The sequence below is a fragment of the Pristis pectinata genome, chromosome 19, assembly GCF_009764475.1.
Source record: "Pristis pectinata isolate sPriPec2 chromosome 19, sPriPec2.1.pri, whole genome shotgun sequence".
Lineage (NCBI taxonomy): Eukaryota > Metazoa > Chordata > Chondrichthyes > Rhinopristiformes > Pristidae > Pristis > Pristis pectinata.
The window spans coordinates 14,368,299-14,380,297 of record NC_067423.1 but is presented as its reverse complement, the minus strand read 5'-3'; the positions used below and the strand labels follow the sequence as shown (position 1 = coordinate 14,380,297).

The following is an 11,999-nucleotide window of genomic DNA, read 5'->3' as shown; positions in this document are numbered from 1 at the left end:
GTGGAAGGGATGGGTGTTGGTGGGGATGTTTAAACCCAATTTACGCCTATGGTAATACCAGCCATAATATAGTTGTTATGAAAACTTATTTCACTCACCGGGGTGACTGCTGCAGTGTGAAAGTAAGCTGGCTCAGGCATTTCGGCAGGCAGTTTAACCCATTGGAAATTTTGTAAACTGAGCTTCCACAGGTCCCCAAGTATCACCTCACCATTATATCCGCCACAGACATACACATCTGTAAAAGATGATCAAATTAAACATCTGCTGAATGCCAAATCAATAACCCAATACTTCCAATAACATGCAACAGAAAAATTGAATTTTATACCCATTTAAGTCAATGTTTTACAGCCAACACAAATATAGGTAGTATGGCTGCCAGTGTGTGCAGTAAGCTACCACAAACTGATCATGGTATTTTAGTGATGCTGACTTTAAGAATAAATATTGGCCTCAATTCTCACAAGAACATCCCTGCTCTTCTTCAAAACAATGCCATGGGGTCCTTTACACCACTCAAGTTCAGACAGGGTCTCAATTTAACATCCCAGCTGAAACTCAGCACCCCTGATGTTGGACTTCCTTAGTATTACAAATGGACATTTGAACCCATGATCTTTTGACTCAGGTGAGAGTGTCACCGTTGACTGAGCCACACAAAAGAAAGTTTTCTTTTGAAAACAAAGATTTTAAATGTAGGGAGGGAGGGAGAGACAAAGCAAGGAACTACAGGCCAGTTAGCTAAATACCTGCAAAAGTACTGGAAGTTAAGAAAATGGTAACTGGACCCATGGAAAGTCATAACATGGTTAAGCAGCATGATCATGATTTTAGGAATAAAAAAGCATTTAATAAATTTGGTAGAGTTCCTTAAAAGTATAACAAGCAGGGTGGACAAAGAATCCCAAAGGCAATACATCCTCTGGTTCTTCAAACATGTGTCAAATAAAAAGGGCTCATGGTATTGAAGATAGTACATTAGCATGGAAGGAGGATTGTTTAATTGAGAAAATACTAGGCTGCCACTTACCATGTCCTATTTGTACACAGCTATGACATCTTCTAGCTGCTGGGAAACCTACAGTTTAAAAACAAACCTAGTTAGGACCTGGCTATGATGATGAGGCATAAAATTGGAGAAGGACAAGAAATAAACTAGAGCCATAGAGTCAGAGTCATACAGCAGGCCCCTTAAACCCATCAGGTCTGTGCTGACCTATTTTACACTAAGGTGCTGGAGGAACTCAGCAGGCCTGGCAGCATCCATGGAGAAAAACAGGCAGTCAACATTTCAGTTCAGGACTGAGTTCCTCCAGAATCAGTGTTTTTCATCTAGATTCCAGTATCTGCAGTCCTCTGTTTCTCTATTTTATACCAATCCCATTTTTATTTCCCCCAACTCATGGATGAAACAAGAAATTTCTTATCACACCATAAAACCAATATTCAATGAAAAAAAGTGCATTTAAGGATTATCCCAACAACAACACAAGTACAAAACTACTGCAGTAAACTCACCTCTGCCAATAATTTGACAAGGCAATCAAAGCTGCATCATCTTCATGTAAAAAGCACCCATCCTCCCATAATCTGTTGATTTAAATATGCCCTTATCTTCAAATTCTTTCCTGCTTTTGCTCCACAATCTCTGCAACCTCTTTGAACCTTGTGACTACTGCTGCTCCATTTGGAACTTTTTTGCATTTGTTTCTCTCCTTCAAACCCAGTACTGGCAGTAAAACTAGCTGCTGCCTCAGCCCCACAGCTCTCAGGATGATCCCAACTCTCTCAATAAAAATCTTCCTGAAACCCATCTTTTCAATAACTCTTAATCCCTCCCTTTGTGGCATTTTGACAAGATTTTGTACAAGGGAGTTTAAAGCAGCTGATTTTACTACATGGTTTTAAATAATTTCTTTTAAAAAGATCAATTTAAGACTTATGTCCTCTGATCCTGTGAGCAAAGTTGCCTTCAAATCAACTAACTCTCACTGCACCTAGGTTCCAACAGTCTGAAAGCTTAGAAGTGGGCAGTGTTTAGTACATGTATGAACTGAAAACCAAACGATGAGGGGTTGTTGGGGTCAGATCAGTGCTAGTGGAAAATTAATAGGAAAAGGGCAGAAAATTTGAAAAACCCCATACCTAAAAAACCTTTAAAACTGCAGCAGCTTTATTCCTGTTCTTTATGTTCATTAGAAAAAAAGATGATTTCAAACTTGCCTGTTCTCTCCTGTGGTTTTGTTTGTATCTCCTCCCATGTATTAGTCTCCAAGTTATAGGCATGTATCTGAAAATTAAATAAATGCAGACCATGTCTTGGAAGCATAATTCCTTCTCACAGCTCCCTGTATTTCATCCAGCATTGGTTATGTCAATCCTGACACCAGATTTTTTCAACACCAAGGACTATTTGATCCATGGAATGCCTTCATCAAATTCTGGCAGCCTAGAATCCAAGTGCACTGCGAAACCCCCCCCCCCCCCCCCCCCCGAATGTTCAATCTGAAGAGGAGTTTTAGAAACTCACCTTGCGTCCCTTTGAATTATGCTGCAGACTACATTTACGTTGCTATGCATATCTGTTATCCATGTTCATTGGGTAACTATTGTTTCTCCCATTTTTCATCTGTCAATATTTGATTTCATCTGTGATAGTTCTAAAATCTACTAAAATGCAGTACTATGTAGATAAATAGCAACTTGCATCTAATTATTGATGTCTGGGTATTCATTTGGCATTTCCTCCAGTCGAACTCTAGCCTCTGGGGTGATTTAATCATCACCTCATTGCAGCCTGACACTGGCCTCTGGTATTCAGTTCCAGATGATGTTATTAGTTTGATATTAATCCTGAAATGATTGAAGCAGAATTTCCCCTACCTTCTGATCTCCACCATTCACCTTTGAATAGAGACCAACACATCAAGACCTGTCTGACAACATTCTCCGTAAAATTTATTACAACAAAATAGCCAATGAAAATACTTTTTTGTAAACCCACAAATTTCTTTTCCTATCTACTCGCATGCCCAACCCTCCCCCCAGGACTGAGTAATGGCTGGTATCCCCTACCTTATCTAGTGGATAGGTTGTCCACGATGTTCCCCCACCTAGTATATATATCCTCTGTCCGTCGTGTGCAATTTCATGTCGGTACCTGAAAACACAAATTGTCCCAAACATACTTATTTGGCTATACTCCCAAGACCTTGGCACACTCCTGATTTATTGTTCTTCTCCTGCCTTCAAAAGACTTTTGCAACTTCCTCTATTATAGTCCTGGTGACTGTTCATTCATCCACTCCCTCAGTCAACACTCAAGGTCCTGCCCATTCTCCTTCAATTCCTAGGAACATTTCTTTATGTTTTGTTTCTTCAACCATCTCACATGTTCATTAGGGTTTATCTGCCTTGAGACAAGAACACACATCTAATCCAACACATACAATAGTGTGTTGAGGGAGTGCTGCACTGTTGGACATGTGCTCTTTCAGAGATGCAAGGAGAAACAACTTCTACTTCTGCAATCTCTTCAAATAACTGGACCTTCATTCCTAGTAGATCTCTACTGCACCCTCCAAGTCCCATGTCAATCCTGAAATCTGGTGCCTAGAACTGAACAAAGTACCAAAGGCTCAACATGAATTCCTTGCTTTCTCTTCAACAAGGAAGGCTAAGGATCCCTTTTTGCTTTAAAAAATTTCTGCCACAAAATCAGGTTATATGTCGCCAGATCAGTTTTGCTTCTCTTTATACTTCCCACCATTAAATTTAATTTGCCACGTGCCAGCCCATTTCACAGCTTGTAACAGACCTCAGTAGGACATTGATATTTCCAAGTTTGCTGTCACCTGCAAACTTCAAAATGCCTTGCATTCCCAGTCTAAGTTATTAATGTACAAGCATGAGTCACTGTTACGGACTCAGTGAAAGTCCCTTTAAGATAGAGAGTGTGTGTGTATGTGTGTGTGGGGTGTGCTTACGTCAATAGAAGATAAAGGACGTAATGACGTTGTTGAAGAAGTTAGAAGAAGAAAGAGAGAGAGAAGGGAGAGAGACACCAGCCTGCTTGTTTTCTCTATCGATGGATGAGAAACAATAACTGTGTTTGCCACTGAAATCCATGTATGGAAGTTGGAAGTAATCCGGTGGAGTTCACTTTGTTGCTGACCTGTAGAAGGAAACAGGAATTTGTGTGTGGACGACCACGGTTCGGATGCTTTTCGGGGTGAGGAAGTCACTACCGAGTAAACACTGAAGTGTCGTTTGGGTTCCATCGTGGAACATTTGGATTTCGTATGTACTCTCTCTATGTTTTTCTACATCTACATCTTATCTTCAGACAACGGTGGTTGTTGAAGAAGCCCTTGCTCATGTTTCACCTTATGGCTTGCGGAACTGAACTTTAAGAACCATTCTGGAACTTGGAGTTTGGGACTTTGTTACACACACGAAGAGTTTAGTTTTGGGGTTAACGTTCGAGGTTTAACATTTTTGAATTCTAACATACTAACATTTTTACTTTTATTTTACGTATTATCATAAGTAGTGATTAATAAAATAGTTTTTAACACTGAATCATGCACAGTGTGTTTCTTTTGTTGCTGGTTTGTGACAGTCACTCTATACAAATAGCTCAATGGAATAGCAGATTGTTCCTAGGGAGTGGCTGAGTCCTACAGAAGAAAGCACATCTTTAGCCAAATCCAAGATATTTCCTGATCTGTGGTATAAATATGGGAATTGGTTTCAATCTCTCAAGATCAGGATCGGAACACAGAAGAACTAAGATCATCAAAGCAAAGTTGAAGGTGCAGAAGAGGGCGAGAGAAGGAAGAGGGAATAAGTCATCACCAGGTAGTCAGTCTGGATCTTGCACAAGCATCTTTTGATATATCAGTGGTTCCCAAAAGCACTGTAGAACTGGAGAGTAAGAAGCCAATGAGGAAGTTAAATATGGCAATACTGAAACCAGAGATAAGGGACTCAGACTGTCAACTGCACAGTACAGAATCATTCACACCAGTATACTCAATGTCTCTCAGGAACCTAGCAAACTTCTAGTCAACTCAATGTATGGAGCACGGCACAGGCATGAAGTGGAAAGAGTGCAAAACAAAATTAAACCAAATAGACAGCATCTATTCTGTTTAATAAAGTAACAAGACTGAAATGTCAGGTTCACTTTACTACCTTTTATATACCATTTTAGGTTCTTTCTTTTGGACTCCATAAAGCTGTAACCCCTCACTCATATATAGTTTAGTGTGTACTCTATCTCACCCTGAAAACCATGAGTCATGCAAACTTTCAACAAGCTACCAAGTAGATACTTCATTGTGGGTTGCAAACCAGTCAAGAAAGAACTCTGCTGCACAAGTCACCATCACCACCCTGCACACAACATGCAAACTAAAAGCTGAGAATCCATTATTAATCCAGAGTCCAAAAATCAGGCAGGAGAGCATCCACAAAACCTTAATGGATCAGCACTGGGCCACTCCTCATTTCTCAACATCATCCAATGGATAAACTTAAGTTCATTGCATTTTCTTTAAATAGACACTAACAAAATAATTACATTTATACCCAAACCCAACATCATCAGATGCCCATAAGGATCATTTGAGTTTGGGAGCTGCCTTGACCAGAAAGTGTTCCATGGTTGCTCACCTTTCTTCTGGCAAGTCACTAGGAGGGTTATTTGGTTTCAGCTGTATCCATTCTCGGGCTGTAAGGTCTAATCGGTGCAAGTCTGTGTTGTAAACATAACCAGTTGTCCCACCAAATATGTACAGGTAACCGTTTATGATCACCATTGCCTGGAAATTAACAGCAAAGATAGATGTGAACATCCAAGACAATTCTCCAAATGGTAGCCGAGTTACCATGGGTGTCTTACAGCTCTGGCTATCCAGTCCTTGAAGTTGTGATATTTTGCATTTCCCCATTTGAATTATACAAAACTGGAAGCTTGGAAATGGCAGTCTTTTAACAATGTTGTTAACAACATTGATGGATAACTCCTGAATCAGAGTGCAAAGGTTGGTCTGTAAAGCAGCTCGAGGTACAAATTAATAGGAACATGTACTTAAACTTTAGCTGCAAAAAAGCTGCTCAATATATATTACACAGATGAAAGATTGAACAGATAATAATTGATCCAAGACAAGTAGACAAGTAAATGTCCCCACTGCACAGGAGATGAGAGGTTTATATTGGTTCTGTGCCATTGGTGGACACTATGCCACAGGTTTTCTACATTTTTTTTAAAATCTGTTTTGGTTGCTGCTCACCAAGGCATTCTGATCTACATCACTGAATACCAGACATTAAGATGGAGATTCTGGCCACCAATTTCCATACTATGAAGTTTGGCAAACCACTTGACTGTGAAGTGATAAACCTTTTCTTTGTTAAAGAACAAAGAGCTCCCACAACTGCCTGGCCAACTCTTATAATTAAACCAGAGGGCTGGAAGGGGAGGAAGAGAGAAAGAGCTCACACATTAAATGCAAATCACCTCCATTTTAGAGCTCTCGTGCATAGTAACTGGCTACCAATACTAGCTGGCCTCCCATAACATTACACAGAAACTGGTTAGAACTCTGATGGGGCAGGATCATTGAGAATGGGCTGATTAGAAAAGCAATGGGACTGAAGTATGTTGATGTAGTTCAGAGTTCATTTAAACATCATTTCTGTTTGTCTTTATTTTCATATTCCCATTACAAAATTTCCAAGTCCACAAATAATGGAACCTGTCCATCACACGTCCTGGGCATAGGAATATTAGTTATTCTCCCTCCACCTCCATTCCTGGTAGTGGCGGCGAGTAGGGGAGAGTTAAAATTTATCCCCTATTAATAGCGATGAGAGCACCCAACTAGAATTTGTGGTGTGGTGTGGAGTGGAGTGAAGGGCATACCAGCAAAACCATGAGATAATGCTGGGGATGGTTGTATGTGCAATCAGAGGCTGGCTGTTTGCTTATTCTAACAGGAGCTGAGCTGGATGTAAAGGGGATCTAATAAAACAAGTGTTTATGATACAGTGAATCAACAGAAGGCTGACATGGCCTGTTCAAAGCAGAGATTTGCTGAGCACAATGTAAAAAGGTTGTAACATAGCAAAGCAGAACAGGTTATGCTTCTAAAATCCTCAGTCATTTCTGGCTATATTTCACGGTGGGAAATTCCCAGCCTTGCTGTCACATTCAAACTGGGTAAAACCCAGCAATTATATTGTTTTATTATTCATTGCACACCCTAGTCATCAATTTTGAATAAGTTAAGGGAAAGAGAAAGTATCCTAATTTGTATGGTTATAAAATGTACTGATAAGCAAATATTCTCTATTCAACTGAGGCCAAACTATTGATTAAAACTCTAAGAGTACATTGGCAATGATGGAAAGGTACAGGCTGGGAGCCAGAGGGAGAAAGGATAGGGGTACCCTTTTAACTGACAAGGGAGGGACCAGTTTGAAAGGCGAGGAGGAGGAAAGGATGACACAGTAAGCAATACCATTCAATATTCATTCAAGGGCAGAGAGTCACCGACCTGCCCATAGATGCGGTTGGGTTTCTTCCCTCGACAGTTAAGCAGCGCCCATCGTTTGTAGTTAACGTTGCACACATGTACATCATTCCCACTGCTCTCGCCAAAGGGGACGCCAGTGCCTCCAAACACCAACAAGTTATTACCATGCAAAACAACTGTAAGGTAGACAATATAAACAATGCTACATCTTAGTCGTCATAAAAAACTGGACACAAATTTACAAGTTAATGGAACCTCTATTCTGTAACAAGCAACAGATTGCCTACTCCAAAGAGATCTGTACCTAACCCATTCAAAAAATGCAACAGAAAGCCCACTGATCAGCTAGAGAAGGAAGATATAATTGCTTTGATGGTTTCATAGCCAGGGATAATCAAGTGTAATGACCTCTCCCCCTCAGCATAGGCATTATTAAACTTTCATAACAACCACCCCTCCACACATATACACACACCCAAATGTACAGCAAGAACTTGCACCCATTTAGATAATAATTTTTCTATCTTTCTCCTGCTCATTACTTTAAAAATAAAATGAGATTACTGGTTTATCATATCCTGTGGCACTGTTTATAAAATAATGAACAAAGTCAGAACATGCATACTCTGAGGACAAGTAGCAGAATGAATAACAAGCCAACTACAAGAATGAAACATCTACTGAAAACAGCAAATAGAAAAAGTGGGGTCCCACAAGGGTTAGTGCTGAGATTACATATTAAGGAATTAGATGCGGATAGGTCAAACACTAAATTGCAAGGAATAGTTGCCACAAAGAAAGACTATGAACTACAAGAGATTGCTTTTTTTTTTAAAAAGAAAAAATAAATTAGTCAGAGAAGCAAAATAATGAGTGTACAAATACAGAAGACATTGAATATTAAAACATGGAACAGCAAGGGAAAACAAAAGCAAAGCAAGCAGAAGTCACTTTTACAGAGAAAGAATGGAAATAGAAAAAAGTTTATTAAATTAATATCAAGCTTTGGTTGGACCACATTTGAAGTACTAGGCACAGTTTTGGTAGTCACATTAATAAAGGACATTTAGAAACATTAAAAGTGGATAGAAAACTAGTTGCAAGGATGATAGCAGAACCACAAATGTTTAACTATTGGCAAAGGATCAAATGCCTGGGTACATATCCTCGAAAGGGCAACCCATTAAAGTTTTTGAAATATTTCAGAATTTTAATCAAGAGAACACAATGTTTCCACTTGTGGAAGGAGAAAAACTAACAGCAATCAATACATTGTCATTGAAAAATCAAATACATTTAGAAAATGGCAAGGATGCAGCTCAAAACCACAGTGACTGGTCAAGGCAAATTGCACAGACGCATTTGCAGTGAGACTAAATAGGTATGCGAGAGAAAACAAAGAAAGATTACATGGACAGAGTTAGACAAGGAAGATGGGAGGTTGCTCAAGTTCAGCCTAAGCACCACAATGTACTGGTTAAGCCAAAATGTAGCTACATCTACCCACAACTGCCTTTGCTCCTGGCTCCATAATTTCATCTCCAAAGACACAACAACCTCCTCCTCTTCACTTCCCAATCCTCTTATGCCTTTTACAAACTTGGTTGTCAATGTCCAATTGTCTCTGCCAACCAACCGGCACTTAAATAAACCTACTTTACATCAAGATGTTTACTTCGAATCTACAGCACAAATACAAAAAGAGCAGGCAGAAAATTGTTTAACTAAGATGTCAGCTGTAATTAAAATGTCATGCAAAACATGTCAAAAGCTAAAAACTAATTAAGTAGTGGTACAGCCCAGCTTACGTTCTGCAGTCTAGAGGTTTTCCTCACTGTTGGTGTGCTGTAGAAATCATTGAAACTTCCAGAACAGAATTACGACATTTAATTTGTTGAGCTTATTCTGATCCTGTTGTTGCCTTTAATTGCACAACTGCACATCTGAATACAGATGTAACATGCCAAGGTCTATGTGTTTATTACAATCTAAACAGTTTTATTTTACCAAATAACACACTATCTGTATTTCATACAAAGCAGTGCTGAAACAGACCATTCAGCCCATCCTTAATGTAGCCCATTTCTTTTAAGCAAAAGGGAAGAAACTGCTGGAAACAAACGGCACTTGTGGAGAAAGAATAATACAGGCTGATGACAGTTGGAAAGGCTGGCATTTCATATTGCTAGGTCTTCTATTCCTTTCTCCACATCCCCCCCCCCCCCCCCAACCCCAATAGTCATCTAGCTATCTATGAAGGATATTAGTGCCATTCACTTCCATAGTTCCAAGTGCTAAAAAATTCCACATTGAAGCCACTTAGAGCCCGCCAGTGGCAGGACCCGAGGGTCTAGTACTGAAAACGAATACAAATCAATGGTATGGCTCCTGCAGTCCAATGAGAGAAACTAATAGGCAACAGGTATAAATGCTCAATGGATGGCAAATACATACAAAAAGGCAGTAAGAAACATCATACTAAATTGTAACCTCTTTAGTATTGTGCAAACATGCATGAAATTGTTAACAATCATGACTACTCTAAGAGCCACAATGGCAAGCTTGCACCACTAATCCAGAAGCTGCAAACATTTTACTAATTATGTGCTTCCAAACAACATTCTAATAAAATGTTGTTTGGAAACACAAATCCAAAAGCTTAATGCTGTGCATTTCATTCTTTGTGAAGCAGGTCAAATAGATATAAACACAAAAATTCCACACCTCTAACCATCATATTTTACAACAGCTTGAATAGTCACGAGCGAATAAAAATTTAGTACTCATAGTGAAAAGCATACAAGAAATGATGCAAGCTGTACCTGACATTGATGCTAGCTCCCTGGGCATGAATCCTTCTGTACCCACTTGCTGCCAAGTACCAGAGGCAAAATGATAACGCCAGAGTTCACGGAAAAGCGGGTAGGCTTCATTCTCTGGACCACCAGACTCCTCATAGTCTGGGTTGTAGCCTCCAAACACATAAAGGTTTGAATTATCTGCTACACAGCGGTGCCCACTTCGAGCAGGTGGAGCTATGTGACCTGGAAGGGAAAAAGGAGAGGGGGAAAAAAGGGGAAAAAATAAAATTTTAGCCACCTTGGCAAGATCTGCACATGTAAATCACAGGCATATTACACAACATTCAAAAATAGCAGCATCTTTTAAAAAAAAGTCAGTGCCTGTCACATCCTTGGGATGCTTCAAATGAAGCAAGGTGCTCAGCAAAGTGATCACCCAATCTACATTTGGCTACCTCAGTTTAGAGAAGTTGATGTTCTGCACAATAAATACAATATTACATCAAAAAGATATACAAGTATATCATAGTTTAAACTATGAGTTGTAGGGCCATAGGCAGTTGGAAAGATAAAAGATGTTGCATCATCAGCACAAAAGAAACCCAAGAAAGGGGAGTCGGTGCTGGGGGTTGATGAAAAAAGTGAGTAGACCAGGATGCTGTAACACCAGAAAATGCAGCAACCAATTTGTACACAAAACCCACATTTAGCGATGTGATTATGATGAAATAATCTGTTTAGTGCTGCTGACGAGGATATATGCGAGCAATAACCTGCTCTTCCAATAATGCCACGGGATCTTTTATATCCACCCAAGGATTAAAAGATTGCAGCACTCCCTCATTACAACACTGGGGTGTCAGCCTGGATTTGGTACTCAACTCTCCGGAGTGGGACTTGCATTCACTCCAAAATTCAGAGGCAACAGCATTACCTATTGAGCAACTGTAGCTTAAAATGGCACGTAAATGAATACCAAATGCAAATCCTATATCAGAAAGACCATATATCTTTGTTCAAAACAGCAAATTTCCACGTCACACTTCACAGAATAAAGCGAGCATCTCCACAGAAACTTTCAAAGTGACAACAGATGTTTTCTGGTGACATTCACAAACCACCTTTTCCAAAAATCAGCATCAGTCAAAACTTTAATTCACTCAAAGGTCTGCCTCAGGACAATTAGCCACTAGGTAATCAAGGGACACAGTAACAGAAGTGGCTCATCAAATAACACGAACCATTAACATAACACAATGTATATTCACTGTACTGTTCTTCTGAAAGGCAGCATACTCCCAATTTCTGAGTAATATCATGAGAAATTTGCTAGCATTCAGAAGGATTGACCCATTAGCCTCAAGTGCTTTCAGATACTTCTGCTGCCAAATGACTTGCCCTAACCACACAGAAACAAGGAATGGAATGGATATTTTCTATTTCAGCAGAGAGATTCTCAAAGAAAGATGAGATTGCAGGTGTCCAAAGAAGTAAATTGGGGAGGAAGACAATGTTTAATTAGAAATAATAATCTGAATTAAAGTTACAGCCCAAATGTTTTAGTACAAAAGATGAAAGTTTCAAATCTTAGTTAGACCCCTTGGAATTCAGTGCAATTTGGGTTGCTTTTTATTATAACGATAAACACTGG

General features: G+C 39.5%; 1 protein-coding gene across 3 annotated transcripts in view; it reads right to left on the bottom strand.

The window, feature by feature from the left end:
• klhdc10 (kelch domain containing 10) overlaps positions 1-11,999 on the bottom strand; it is a 28,663-nt gene that overhangs the window by 3,032 nt on the left and 13,632 nt on the right. For all 3 annotated transcript variants that reach the window (XM_052033733.1, XM_052033734.1, XM_052033732.1), the window contains 7 exons: positions 10,370-10,591; positions 7,569-7,723; positions 5,680-5,828; positions 3,079-3,163; positions 2,227-2,293; positions 1,034-1,081; positions 99-238 (listed from right to left, as the gene is read on the bottom strand). In XM_052033733.1, the coding sequence (XP_051889693.1) occupies positions 99-238; positions 1,034-1,081; positions 2,227-2,293; positions 3,079-3,163; positions 5,680-5,828; positions 7,569-7,723; positions 10,370-10,591 (866 nt within the window). The remainder of the gene's footprint in view (positions 1-98; positions 239-1,033; positions 1,082-2,226; positions 2,294-3,078; positions 3,164-5,679; positions 5,829-7,568; positions 7,724-10,369; positions 10,592-11,999) is intronic.